Raw genomic sequence first — 15,204 nt, 5'->3', positions numbered from 1 at the left:
TCTCCATCGAAAAGATTACTTGGAAGCCCATCATGACAGCACACACCTTTGATCCCAGCAGTAGGGAGGCAGAGGCAGGCAGATCTTTACAAGTCTGAGGCCAACCTGGTCACACAGCAATTTGTAAGCCAAAGTTACATGTTAGTGCCATCTTTCACAAAACAAAGAGATGGTCTGTCAGGAAATGGCAATTGCTGCTAAACCAGACGACCAGAGCCTGATCCTTGGAACACACATGGTAGGAGAGAACCAACTCCCTCAAGTCTTCCAACCTCTCCGCCTAACCACCCTGTGACACAAACAAACCCACCCACCCACATACACTCATTCACACACAATAAATAATTTTTGTTTTGTTTTTGAGACAGGTCTCTCTACATAGCTATGACTACCCTGGAACTTGCTTTGTAGACCAGGCTGGCCTCTAACTCGCAGAGAGCTACCTGCCTCTGCCTCCCAAGTGCTGGGATTAAAGGCGTGTGCTACTATGCCTGATCAATAAATCAATGCTAATAGTAATGACTCTACCCTGCTCAACAAAGCTTGTCCTTGGTTTTCTGTTTAGATCCAGGCACAACACATAGTGAGCTCCACACTCCTATTTTAGGGCTTGTGAGCAATGGGCCTGAGGAGGAGGTTCTATGCCAGTCACTGTTCACTGAGGCACACACACACTGGGACAGCAGAAGAGAGACAAGGACTCTGATGTCCATCAAGAGTGCAACATGAAACCCCCAGGAGTCATGGGCCCAGTCGGCCTTCCTGAGACAAAGGAAAGCATTCCAGGGTCCACATGCCCACATGCCTAACACAATTTTCTCTGGACTTCAAATCTAGGGACCAGTCCAACTCATTCCAGAAATACACATTTTACCAGTGTTTATAAAAACAAAACAAGAAAAACCCCACAAAAATCAGAGCTGCAACTACAGTTAAACATTTCCACATTTCTGTGGAAAGGATACATTAACCCATGGGGGTCTCTGCTTTAACCAGGAAGATGAAGAGGAGCTGGAGGAGGAAGGGAGGAAGGGAGAGGAAAGGATGGGGAGACAACAAAAGAACAGGAAAATCTCCGTCTGAAAGAGCAGATGGGTTGTGCTGGGCTCTCAGGGCAAGTGTCTGGAGGTAGGTGGAGCCTGGGGCAGCCAGAACTAGAATTGGCAAAGGTGTGTTGGGGGTGGGGTGTATTTTAAGTTCCTTTTGGAAAGAGTAGATCTTGGCCAAACCACTAGTTAACAGGAGTAGTAATTCAGACTAATACACAGACCTAGCAACTTCCAGATGGACTTGAGCAAATGAAGACAATGGAAGCCTAAGACAAGGGTTTGTCCCTCCTTGATCTGACATGAAGGCACTAAGACATGTTACTAAGACATGCACTCAGGATGTTACTGAGACATAACATCCCTGATAATGTCATCCTTCGCTAAAAACAAACAACATTTTCAGGCTGGTGATTTGGCATTAAGAGCATTTGCTCTTTTTGCAGAGGACTCTGGTTTGATTCCCAGCACCCACATGGCCATTCACAACTGCCTGTCAGGGAATCCTGGTGCTTTCTTCTGACCTTTGTGAGCACCAGGCATGCATGTGGTCCACTTACATACATGCATGTAAAGCAATACATAGTAAAATAAATAAATGTAAAAAACACGTACACCTTTAAATAAACAAACATTTCCCAGAGACCTACAACTTTCTTTTGTCACCTTAATCTTTAGTAGGAAACAAAGGTAGTTCATCAGCACCGAGTGCACACCGAGTGTAACAAGGTTTGGTTCAGTCTACCCTCCCCCAATCCAAGTTAAAGAAGAATTTAACTTGAGTGGAAAAGGAAATGTAGTAATAACACCCAATGCTTCACAGAGTGACATGTAACCTTTTGTCAAAGTAAGACATCTCTTCTGGGTCAGATGAACAGGAAAGCTTCAGCAAGCACTGGGGCCTAACAAAACGGCCACTTAGAGAGGCTGTGGGTGGGCACTGTCTCTGTGTAGACTAGGTGGCCAACACCCTAACCGCAAGATGGGCAACAAGGTCAGACTGCAGAACTGGAGGGGTGGAATGAAGCTGGGTCAGTCTATTTAGGGCTTTAGGAACCCACTGCTCTCAGCCATTCTTTTGCAGGGTCAGCATGAGACACGTAGGGTTTACACGCAGACCTGCAAACCATTCCTAATCAACTGGCAGAACCAGTTACTCTTCTGCCCATGTGTATGAGCACATCAGGAGAGGAGGCCTTTGGATGGCACTAACTAGCTGCCCTCATACACTCTGAATTCTCCTAACCAGTCAGCCATAACAGTCACTGGTGGCAGTGGTAGACACAGGGGAACACCATTTAAATATAACGACATGGTTTGAGATAGCTTTGCAGGTAAATGTGCTTGTTGCCAAGCTTGATGACCTAAGTTTAATTCCTGGGATTTGAATGAAGGGAGAGAAGTGACTCCTGAAACATACACACAGACACATACATATATACACACATATACATAGAGAACCACACATGTACACATACATAAACTCACCCCCCCACACACACATACAGTAAGAAAAATAAATGAAAGGACATGGTATAGCTTGGATAGAGCTTGGGGGAAGAGCATTTATCCAGCATATGAGGACCTGGGTTTGATTTCCAGTACCCACAAACAAAAGAGAAGGAAAGGAGGAAGGAAGAGAGGGAAGGAGGACTTGAAGGAATTAAAAAGACAAGCTCAAGAGGACCAAGCCAAGCTCCCAGAGCACTTCAAGGACAAAGATTTATTTCTCCACTTATGTGCTGAGGTGTCATGGTTGCTCTGGATCAGCCTGTGATGACGGATGAACAGGTTGGCTGCAGCACCAGAAATGCTCCTGCTCTTTGCTCGCTGTCAAGGAGTCTCGGTGGAACAGGCCAAGAAGGAAGAAAAAAAAAAAAAAAAAAAAAACACTGTGGCTCTACTCTCACATCCAGGGAATCACAGGAGTTCCTTCTCATTTGCTTGCTCAGGACAACGTCCACACTCGCCTTCTTAAACGGTTCTGTACAGCTGCACAGCTGGCCCTGTCAGAACACTGTTTCTATCTCTGACTTTGCTCTGGACTGAAAGACCTGCTTGCTTCCTGCAGGCGCCATTTTCCCTCCCTTTTCCTCAGAAAGCACTAGAGAAAGTTCAGAGCCAAGACTGCATGGGCCCCATTTTTTGGCACTCTGCATTTGATGGGTCTTAAGTGGTGTTATATTTGAGACATGTTTACATAATGAGAACAAAGGATACTGGGAAATGATGTTGTTCAGAACACAGCAGAAACTAGCTCCATACCCACAGTGGAGACACATGAACCACAGAGGAAGGTATGTGGGAACTAGAAGACTTTAATCCCCTAAATCCATGAGAAGGCCACTCCCAATGCCTAACAGCACACAGAACAAGAACAACCGTAATGGGAAAGGAGCCATGGGAGCACATCACGTCCTGCAGATTTGATGACTGAGCTGAATCAAGCAGTCCATCCTACGTGGGACCGTGAATGAGGGTTCTGGGGTAAGCTAGGCTGATCTTCCTTCCCACAGTCATAAGTGGGGGGGGGGGAAGAAACTGGATGAAAAGATTTAAGGTATAAACCAGAAATAAAACACAGCCACAAAACCCTGTCCTTTCTCTGCCTTGGCTTACCTGCCCTTCCTCCTCAGTTGTACAACAAACTTAGATGTAAGGACTCTGGGAACATCTCAGGCCAATCAATGGACTCTAAGTGGACACTTCAAAGAGCTGTTACTTTCAGTTTGCCTGCTGGCACTGCCTGTGCTTCCCTTAAAAGGTTTGCACTGGAGGTGAAGAAAGCAGTATGCAGTGGTGAAGGGGCGACGGTGGGAGGGGATGCTGGGGACCGCCAGGTGACGCTGAGGTAAGGTCACCCACCACTGCAGGCTAGTCTCCTTGGGAACCTGGGGTCTAACCCTGCATTCCTCCACACTGGTGAGAAGGGACTCTCACACCTGAACTCTTCTAGGCTTCAGCTTTCTCTCTCACCATCTTTTCTGCTCCCATTTCCTCCCCAAAGAAGCTGGAAATGAGCACTGTCTACAGGAAAGCTCCTGGTGGTGGTGGGGAGGCACTCTGAAGGCCATGGAGAGGTGAGCATTCCCAATTCATGGGACAGGCACACCCAAGCATGCAGTTTGACTCCAAGACAGCTGGAGGCCGTGGGCTCCCAGTAAGATGGGAGAGTTTATTGAGGTTATTTCAAACACTGTGACCAGAATTCTAGCCCGTTTGCTAGTTTTTTTTCTACACACACACCATTCTGCAATCAGCTGTCTTTATTCACCTAGGGCCAGGTACTGGGGGACAAGGAACACGAGTAAGTGACTTTCTCTAAGAGTTCAGGAAGATGGGGGGACACACGGACAGTTCTGGAAGGTGGAGGGACACACAGACACCTACAGTTTCTGAGCACCACGCTAAAGCAAGGAAGTTGTGGCTGGTCAGTTCTACCCAGATGATCCCCAGCAGCACATGAAAGTCAGGAAGAAGAATGTGAGAAGCCCACTCCTCACAACCTCTGGATCCCAAACTTACTGCTGATCCTGAGAACAAGGCTCTCAAACTAGTGATGCACCCGCAGCCACCCCATGTGGATGTGCACTGGGTAGACTGTAGCAACCCAGACTTTGGTTGTTTCATGTCTGGAGGGCATGTATGAGGGCCTTGTGTTTCTTTCATTTTAATGTTGTCTAAAACCATCTTAGGTACAAAGCAGACATAAACTTAGATGCCCTTCATGAAGCAGTAAGCAGATGAGGCTTGCTTCTTGATGAGGTCTGCAGACTGGCAGTTCTGGAATGTTCTATAAAACACACAGATTACTGCCTACCAGGAACACTGCCAATCTACTGCAGAACCCTGAGACTGAGGCTGGGGTTGGAACCCTTCTCTGGAGGATCACAGACTACAACGAACAACAGGTCAATCAGACCACAGTAAAGTGCAGTGAAAAGAAAGATTAACACCATGATGGAGTCAAACACTGTCCTCAGTTGTTCAGAACCTGCAGTGGCTTCCTACTGTGCTCAGAGCACCCTAACTCCTCTCAGAGCTCCCTAACTCTTCTCAGAGCACCCTAACTCCTGGTTCATCATACTCCAGACACTGGCTTATTTGATATTCCTTTCCTGTTTCATGTTTTGGGGTTTTAAAATGGTCTCACAGTATAATTCTCTCTGCCCTTGAACTCCTTCTGCCTCAGTCTCCCAAATAATGGAATTAAAGGAATGTGCTACCACACCAGGTTTCTTGGCGACTCCAATTTTTTCCTGTTGCTGTTAACAGATCCACCAGGTAAATTATACACAGCACAAAACAGGTTCTTAAATTATCTTCTTCATTTGTCTCCATTTCCCTTGCTTTCTAACCATAAATCTTCTGAAAGCAGGGGCAGATTTATCTTGCACTATCAACTGCACACATTACTACTTTGAACGAGTGACTGACAACATGGGTACCATGGCAGCAGGGGAGTAAGCACCAAAGTGAGGTGAAGCCCAGTTTTCCCATGAAAGCAGATGTTGCTGATGTGTGTAGGCATGTGTGTGTGTGCGCGTGCGCACACACGTGCATGCACATGCCTGTTCATGCACATGTGTATGTTATCTTCTTCAGGGTGGAACCCAGTGGTGATGACATACCACTAGGGGAGGGACCCCATCAATCTGCTGAGAACTCAGTAAAGAAATGTCAAAACATCAAGACCGCTGGCCCCAGCCTTCACTACCTACAATGTTCTTAGTAGTCAAAGCAGGCTTTCTTGTTTCTAACAAATTCTAAGGTTTGGTTTCATTTCTCCCCCAAGGGATGCAGCCACGGGGACAGTGATGGCAGCTCACCAACAGCGGCATTCAGGCATGCACACACCCATACCTCCATGGGTACCTCAGGATCTCTCTAAAATAAACTGTAGTCCACTGACAAACCTGTCCGCAATAGAAAACAGATTTCTCTCGCCAGTGCCTGAGCATGGAGGTAAAGTGTACACCAGCAGAACGGCGCCTGCCCCTCTCAGGAAGGGAAGCTGTAATGCCCATGAAAGTTACAGTTACAAAGCAAAGGACTATCTGCTGACCCCCTCGAAGCCTAACACTGTTTGTTTCACTGGACGTGATGAATCTGGGTGATGGATGACCCAGTTACCAATAACTGATGGGAAAGTAAGAGGCAGGTACGACTGAAAAATAAACCCGTGGCCTTTGCTGTTACACGCTCCTGTGCCACACAGGAGCCACTCCAACACAAAGAGCAAGCGTACAAATGTTGAGAGAGAGACACTTACGCGGCATGATCCCTTGGCTCACCAGCTCCTCTCGGGTCCGCCGCTGCTGGAGCTTCAACTGCAGCACTGCATGGCAGCAAAGAGAAGACAGGTGAAGTCAGTCAGCCATTCCACCATAGCAGACACATTTTCAAATGCAGAGAACGTCCAAAAAATAAGCTATAGTGTAAAAGGAGGATCCCAAACTGCAACTGTGTGTAACTGCAGAAGTGGCCTGACAGCAAGGGTTTCCGCATTCTGCTGTGGGCGGCAAGAGGAAGTTGCGAAGGGTCTTGCAGGGCGATAACAATCCACAAACTACCAGTCTTGCCTCTTGCTTAAAACCTACAGGTCTCAGCCTTCCTCTTGGGACTGAAAACACCAATTCTAAGCTGAAGGAAAGTACCACGGGCCAGCACCCAGCACGAAGAGCTTCCCGGTCGCTGTGCAGGTTGTCGGCAGATGTTCACACACGGACATGCTGAACAAGTGCTGCCTCACAGAGACCGGGGAGCCACATATTTCTAAAACTTTTCTTTCGGGTCTAAAAATTAGGGCTATTTTCACCATGCACTGTTCCTCTAGACTAGAACATATCCTGCCACTAACATGGTTCTGTTATTTTTCTTCATTTTCATCAGGGCCTTTCTTTCTCTGTTGAGATGAGACAACCAAACTATATGACTCAACGCACATCCGGGCCGGTGGAGAAAGACAGGTGTCTCTCTCCGCACTCCATTCTGCAACACTGCTTAATGAAACAGCAGGGGGCTTTATTAAATTAAGCATCAATCATCTCTATTCAGAAAAACTGCTAGCACAGACCAAGGAAAGTCCAGGGAGGGCAGGAGGGTCCCGCAGACAAAGCAAACCTCCTTTTCTGGAGCTGGTGGTGCTTGCAGGGGCCTTCTCTGCACAGCAGTTTTTAGAGGCCTCCAAGGATAAAGGAACAATGACTAGGCTGTTGCCTATGTCTCAAAGTCATGGGTACAAAACAGAACTTATATTTCTCTTAAAACTCTAATTTCTGTCCCAAGCTCTTTTCCCTCCCCAGCACTAGCAATGTCTGAACCCTCTTCAGCAATTCTGCCTCCTCAGAAACTGCCCTAATTTCACCACGTTCCCAGGCTGCCAGCGTGACTTGCAAGCTGTCCTCCCCTAGCGTGACACACCCCAGCGGGGTTAAGTCTTACTCTTCCTTGATTATCACAGACCTTTCTTCATCTTTAAATTTCATTTTTGCTTGAAAATGCTCACTTTCTTCATTTGGTATTCTCTACATTCAGAATTACTCTGGGTCACCTAAGCCACTTGCTACCTGTGTACTTCTGCTGTGTGTAGTTACCTTACCCCTGCTAGTTTATAAATTCCTTGAAGTTAAAAAAAAAAAGGTCTTATTAAGTTGAGTACAGTGGCTCATAACTATAATCCCAGCCCTCGGACGCTGAGGCAAAGGACTGCTACAAATTCTATATCAACTTATGGTTATACAGTAGAAGTCTGTCTCTAAAAAGAAAAAACAAAGCAAAGAAATGTTATTTTTTTGTTTTGTTTTTTTGTTTGTTTGTTTTTCAAGACAAGGTTTTTCCATGTAATAGCCCTGGCTGTCCTGGAACTAGTTCTGTGGACCAGACTGGCCTTGAACTCACAGAGATCTGCCTGTATCTGTCTCCTGAGTGCTGGGATTAATTTCCCAGTACTCTTATGTTTTAAAATCACTTCATTTTCATAAGATCCATAAGAAGATGGTTATTACTTAACCCATTTTACAGGTTAGCAAAGTGAGGCCTACAGAGATTAATCAGCCAAATTTGTCTCACTAATAAGGGGTGGAGCAGGATTTAAACCCAAACACTGATGTCATAACCTGAACTCCTAACTTTGTTTTCCCAGGGTTTTCTGCAAGTGAGCTCTGCTGAGATAACAGGTCTCCTGGGTTCACTATCTGGTGCTGAGGAAAACCGCTGGTTCAGATTAGGGTCAAAGGAGATGAGGTAATCAACTTCAGTGGAGGAATTTAACCTAGGAACTGACTACAGAGTAACATAAATGTAGGTCAACACAGCAGCAACACGTTAGCTTTTGTGCTTGGTGACTGACACGCTTTTAACTTATTTACACACCCACCCACGCACCCATACACAACCCCACACACACCCCAACCCTGCACACACACACATACACATCCACACACCCTCAGGCCAGGCTTGTAGCTCATTGGTTGTACTTAACATGTACAAGGCTCTGAGTTTTAACCTCGACTGAGGAAGAAGGTGGGTAGCTCTGCAAAGATGGCTATGATCATTATTTCTTATACAAGTATGGAGATTAGAGCACAGACTTTTCATTTTTTTATTTTGTGCCAAGTAGCTTATAGAACAGAAGCTGGGTTCCATCCTGGTGTCTGTAAATTTCAGGTGTGGTACTTAGCACGGAACACACATTCATAAGAAAGGAAAGGGAAGGCAGGTGGTGGCGCACACCTTTAATACCAGCACTTGGGAGGCAGAAGCAAACGAATCTGTGAGTTCAGGGCCAGCCTGGTCTACAGAGTGAGTTCCAGGATGGGCTCCAAAGCTACACTGTAGGAGGAAAGTCGCTTGTTGGTTCCCAGTTACTCAGCCCCAAAATAATCACACGGAAACTATGCTATTTAAAGCACTGCTTGGCCCATTAGCTTTAGCTTATTATTTGCTAACTCTTACATCTCAATTTAACCCATCTCCATTAATCTGTGCATCACCACAAGGTCGTGGCCTCCCAGCAAAGTGTCAATATGTCTGTATCCGGCAGCAGCTCCATGGCTTCTCCCTGACTCTGCCCTTCTTTCTCCCAGCATTGCATTTAGTTTTCCCTGCCTAACTCTGTTTCCCTATAGCTCTGCTATAGGCCCAAAGCAGTTCCTTTATTAGCCAATGGTATTCACAGCATACAGAGAGGAATCCCACATCACTACACTGAGAACCCTGTCTTGAAAAACAAAAAAAAAGGGGGGGGAAGGATAAAAAAAATAAAAAAGGAAAGCCAAGCTGGACAAGACAGAAGAGGATAAAAGGGCAGGGGCAGCCTGTCCTCTTCTACAGCATCTATTTATTTATTTATTTGTTTATTTATTTATTTATTTATTGGTTTTTCAAGACAGGGTTTCTCTGTAGCATAGAGCCTGTCCTGGAACTAGCTCTGTAGATCAGGCTGGCCTTAAACTTAGAGATCCACCTGCCTCTGCCTCCCGAGTGCTGGGATTAAAGGTGTGCGCCACCACCACCCAGCATCTTCTACAGTATTTCTAAGACCCAATAAACTATTAGAGAATACTTAAATATAACAAATTAATATAACACAATTCAGAACAGAGAAACAATCAATTACGCCTAGACACTGCAAACATAGAATAATTAGCAAAACAGCTATTACTCAAGAATAATTGTGAAACACCAATGATTGGTCCTGAGTGAGCTTAGGTCATGAGGGTCACTGTACAATTATGTTGTTGTTGCTTTTGGACATGGGTAGTGTGGGGGAGGGTCTAGAGTTGGTTGCTTTCTAATCTGATTTCTTCATTTTCTTTTCCAATTATTTGTAAACAAATTTATTATTTTATATGTATGGGTGTTCTACCTGAGGAAGTTTATCTATATACTACACATATTTAGTGCCTGTGGAGACAAGAAGTGGGCACTGTGTCCCCTGGAACTGGAGTTAGAGCTGGCTGTGAGCTGCCGCATGGGTGCAGGGAACTGAACTTGGGTTTCTGGAAAAGCAGCCGGTGCTCTTGACTACTGAGCCATCTCTCCAGCTGGGTCTTCCAACACTTTCCCTGCAAGCACTCAGATGATTCACCATCCATCAGCTATAAACACATTTGTCCATCTACTCATGAGCTGTCCCCACAAACCCACTCAGAAACAGGCGCTGTCCTAAGTTTATGGGATTTGCTAATAGTATAGGTAAAACACAAGCCTGTGCACAAGCAGGTATTTCTGTTGGCTTTTTATTTATTTGAAGAATGATAAGGAGATCTAAATAGTGATGCAGAGTGAAGAAAGAAGAGTGTGCCAAGTTCTTACTCCACACATCTCCCCAGACTAGCACAGTCTACAGTTCAGAGGTAAAGGCACTTGCTGCCGAGCCTGACTGAGTTTGACCCTGGGACCCACACAGTGCAAGAAAAACCAGTTCCTCAAAGTTGTCTTGTTCTCTCAATCTCTCTCTCTCTCTCTCTCTCTCTCTCTCTCTCTCTCTCTCTCCCACACACACACACACACACATACTTGAGCTCTTTCTCCTTCCCTCCCCCCCCACATACACATCCCTAGTTAAAAAAATAAAAATAGGGCAGTGGTGGTGCACGCCTTTAATCCCAGCACTTGGGAGGCAGAGGCAGGTGGATCTCTGTGAGTTCTAGGCCAGCCTGGTCTACAAGAGCTAGTTCCAGGACAGGCTCTAAAACTACAGCAAAACGCTGTCTCAAAAAATAAATAAACAAATATAAAAGATAAATAAAAACAAATCATTTGAACTGGCTTTAAATATTTCTTGGGATGAGTGGCCAAAGTGTGAAGCTTGTGGCATCTAAAACACAGTCCCAGTAAAGAGCAAACCCATCCTAACTCAGTAATGACACCACTTATTTTCCTGGGAAGGTCCAGAGGAGGGGTTGGGCGTTAGCCTTAGAAGAAGCTTGGCAAGTGATAATTAAACATCATTTTATCAGTCAGTTATACCTATTTTATTCACGCGTTGTACAGTGTAACTGATACCAAATCCTTAAATTCACTTGGTATATTCAAATTATAAAAGCACATGACCTATCCCTCAGAACCAGACTACACTGAACACACTGGTTTTATTCTTATGATGTATGATTGAAAGTAGGTGAAGCAGTACTGGAGAGATGGCTCAGTGGTTAAGTACACAGGCCCAGGTTTGATTTCTAGTATTTACATGGAGGCTCAGAACCACCCAGAATGTCAGTTCTAGGGAATCTGATGCCCTCTTCTGGCCTCCTCAAGCACCAGACATGTAAGTGGTATATGGACATAAATGTAGGTAAAATACCCATACACATAAAATAAATAGGTAAAAATTGGGGCCTAGGGATGTAGTTCAGTTGGTAGAATAATTGATTAGCATTCACGAGGCCTAATACCACATAAACTAGGTATGGTGATACCTTAGGAATACCAGTATTTGGGGCACAAAGGCAGGAAAATCAAAATTGAAAGTTATTTTTGGGCAATAGTGATGCACACCTTAAATCCCAGCATTCGGGAGGCAGAGGCAGGTGATCTCTGAGTTCCAGACCAGCCTGGTCTACAGAACGGGTTCCAAGACACAGAGAAACACTGTTTCAAAATAATAAAAGAAAAAGAAAGTAACTTTTGTCTATATACTCAGTTCAAGGCCAGCTGAGGATACACGAGATCCTGTTTCCGAATAAAGAAAATAATTAAATGAAATCGGGAAGTATGTGGAAGGTGCCCTGAGAAGAAGATATTTCCCAACTTCTGCTGTTGGGTTGCTTTCAGCAGCAGCACTTAGTGTAGGAACTGGGAGCCGGGTGGGGAGAGGGCTCTGCATTCATTCGTTTAGCAGGAACTTACTACACACGCTGCCCCAGCAGGCCCTGGGCCAGGGGTGTGATGTGTTCAGGGAGACACACTGAATCAGTGACAACAAATAGGTACAGCCTGTGCGTGTTTGACAGGAAGTACTTCAGAGCAGGCAGAGTCCAGGAGCCAGTTTTTCCCCTTAAATGCTCTGCTAGCTAACCTGTAACATTTTTTCTTTCTATGACAGGACCAACTGTCTAGAACAGACTTTAGGCGAAACATCAACAATAAGCCAGTCAGAGCTCAGGGCTTACACCCTTGGCGCATCTGTGCTCAGCTGCCTGAGGGTTCCCGTGCCAAGTGCCAGTGTGTGGGTTCACTTCCATCCACTCCATCTCAGATTCCTGCTTGGCTCCCTATCAAGGCTGTTGTTGCTGCTGCTTCCTCTTCTTCCTCTTCCTCCCTCATTCTTTTCTTTGTGTGTGTGGAAAAACAAAAGGTCTGCTATATGCCAGACACTGCCTGCTGCAAAGGATGCTATGGAGATTAGATGATGCAGTCCCTGCCATTAGGGAAGCTTACAGTTGCAGAGGAAATGAACATCAAATAAGCACTAAAACGTGTGAGGGTCATTTTCAAAGCCACAGACATTAGATCCTAACTAAATGGTCAGTCTACTGGACTCAAGTCACGCATTTTACACTTCCAAATGGGGCTGTTAGGAATGCTGTCTCATGAGGACTGACTTTCATCCTCATGGACCTCTTAGGTATGATGGGAAAGGGACCCAAAATGAATCATTATAAGCGATAAGACTATAAGGTTTACACGTGGCTTATCAAACAGTCTCAGTGCCAGGCACAGGACATCTCCCAACAAGTTGTGGTCAGGGGAGCCCCAGAAGCCCCTAAGACAGCACAGACTGTTTCTTCTGGCCATCTGTACTAGGATGGTGAGATTCTCGGCAATAGTGTTGGTGTCATGAAGAAATCAAGTTGGGACTGATTAGGAAACACCCTCCCTGCAACACCTTTCATAGTGCTGGGTAGTTTGCAGGCTGCTGGGGGAAGGGAAGACACCAATGATCTTGCCCAGTGTGTTATAATACTGATCTGCAAGACGAGTCATGCTCCCTGGCACAATACTGCCATGACTACTATGGGAGAAACAACCACTTTCTGGTTGGATGTGAGGCCTCCTTCACAGGGGGAAATCCATCCTGGTCCCATAAACCTGCACATGGCAGGGAAGGTCACAGGCCTGCGTGGGGGGGCGGGTATTAAGTTTTAAATAAGTGGACATGTTGTCAAAAGACCCTCTAAATATTTTGTTTTTGATACCATAGAGTAGTGCTGTTCTCAACCTTGGTCGGAGAAGCTTCTCTCTGCAGTGGACATAGTTAACACAGAGAAGCTGCAGCTGGTCATTAACTATTGCGTGCTCAGTCCGAGATGGGACAGGAACACAACGGAAGAGGGAAGGATGGGGAGAAGTGCTGTCAAGTGTCTTGTGGACATGACGTGGCCATTGCATTCATTAACTCACGTCTGCGGTCACCTGCACACAATCAAGCCAGTCAGTACTCCTGGGGGGAGGGGCTCACAAGGCCCCACCCTAGCTGAAAAATTATTGGCAGCTGATGGCTGCTGGGATAAGAGACCATTGGAATATTTTATAAGTTCCAAGTAGAAGCACTCACTTTTAAGGTGAGACTAAAGAACATTTGAGAAAGCAGTGCTGGCTGCTGCCCTGACTCCACTGCTAGCTAAATCAAGCCCTCTAACTTTTGTTAGCCTCAAGTTTTTCATCATCATGAAATTTTGGAAATTAACCCCGTCCATTAAAACTTTCAAATTCCACAAATGTACATGGCAAATGCTCTGTGTAGCCATAGGACAGGGTTCAGGGGTTTTCAAAAAATCAATTTCCCTTGTGGTAGAAGAATTGCCAGTTACCTGGTACTACACTCCCAAAGAGGTAGCTTTAGTCTTTAAAATAGAAGTGCCTTGCTTATAGCAAAACATTTCATTTTGTTTTGTTTTTCAAGACAGGGTTTCTCTGTGTATTCCTGGCTGCCCTGGAACTCGCTCTGTAGACCAGGCTGGCCTCAAACCCGCTGAGGTCCACCTGCCTCTGCCCTGAGAGTGCTGGGATTAAAGGCACATGCCACCACCACCTGGTTCAAGTGCTAGAATTTAAAGGTATGTGCCATCCATACTTAGTGAAAAGATTTTTAAAAAATTATTTTTTAATTTATGTGTCTGTGTGTAAATGCAATGTGTGCAGGTGCCCACAGGTGAGCTGGGCAGAAGACAGTGTCAGATTCCCTGGAGCTGAAACCACAGGTGGCCGTGAGCCACTTGAAATGGGTTCTGGGAAGAGAACTTTGTTCCTCTGGAAGAGTGTCTTAGGATTTCTATCATTGTGATAAAACACCACAACCAAAAGGAACTTGAGGGAGGAAAGGGTTTATTTCAGCTTACAGCTCCACACGAAGCTTACAGTTAATCACTGAAGAAGTCCGGGCAGGGAGTCAAGGAGAGGCCATTGGAGGAGTGCTGCTTACTGGCTTACTCATGTCTTGCTCAGCCTGCTTTCTTATTCAACCTAGTATACGTGCCAGGGGTGTTATCATCCCCAATGAGCTGGGCCTTCCCACATAAATCACCAATCAAGAAAATACATCCACGGGGCATTTTCTCAACCGAGGTTTCCCCTTCCAAAATAACTCGAGCTTGTGTCAGATTAACATAAAAGAGCCACAAATACTCTTAGCCACCGAGCCATCCTCTCTAGCCCCAGTAAAACATTCTTATTTAAAAGTCACATCCCAAGTTGTTCTTGGTAGTGGGATATGAAAGAAAGGAAGAAGGGAAATGTAGAAAGGCAAAGATCCTGAAGATTCTACAGTCGAGATTCAAAATAGCAGCAGCAGCCATTAGCCAGCACCTGCAGGGTGTGGGCCACTCCCAGGATCTGAGAGATCCACAGAGGCGTCGTGGGGGCAGCTCAGGAGTGGTGAGCCTGCAGAGGGTGCGGTATCTCTTCAACAGCTAAGAAAGGGGACATCTTATGTGAAGATGACTTTAATGGAACTGGGAAATAAGATGGCGCGCAGCACAGAGAAGCCGAACTAGAGATGCAGCAGCAGTGACAGAGCATGGCACTGCCCAGAAGGGCCAGTTATCAGGCCGCCCAAGGCACGGCCACTGCCCTGCTCCTGTCACACCAAGGGCAGGGTGGTATGCGTGGCCTGGAGCTCACGAGGGTCCTGCTCCCAGATGTGCTGCCTAGGCACATGATCACCTGGACTCTGAGCTGTGGCAAGACACCAAGATGAAGAATGGTTATTTTC

General features: G+C 45.8%; 1 protein-coding gene across 2 annotated transcripts in view; it reads right to left on the bottom strand.

Annotated features, from left to right (window-relative positions):
• Mrtfa (myocardin related transcription factor A) overlaps nucleotides 1–15,204 on the bottom strand; it is a 178,790-nt gene that overhangs the window by 25,671 nt on the left and 137,915 nt on the right. For both annotated transcript variants that reach the window (XM_048454715.3, XM_048454714.3), the window contains one exon: nucleotides 6,319–6,384. In XM_048454715.3, the coding sequence (XP_048310672.2) occupies nucleotides 6,319–6,325 (7 nt within the window). In that variant the 5' untranslated portion in view covers nucleotides 6,326–6,384. The remainder of the gene's footprint in view (nucleotides 1–6,318; nucleotides 6,385–15,204) is intronic.

Source organism: Myodes glareolus, chromosome 19 (assembly GCF_982192425.1).
Source record: "Myodes glareolus chromosome 19, mMyoGla1.1, whole genome shotgun sequence".
In the NCBI taxonomy this organism is placed as follows: domain Eukaryota; kingdom Metazoa; phylum Chordata; class Mammalia; order Rodentia; family Cricetidae; genus Myodes; species Myodes glareolus.
Note: the sequence above shows the minus strand (reverse complement) of the source record. Positions and strands in the feature narration are given on the sequence as shown.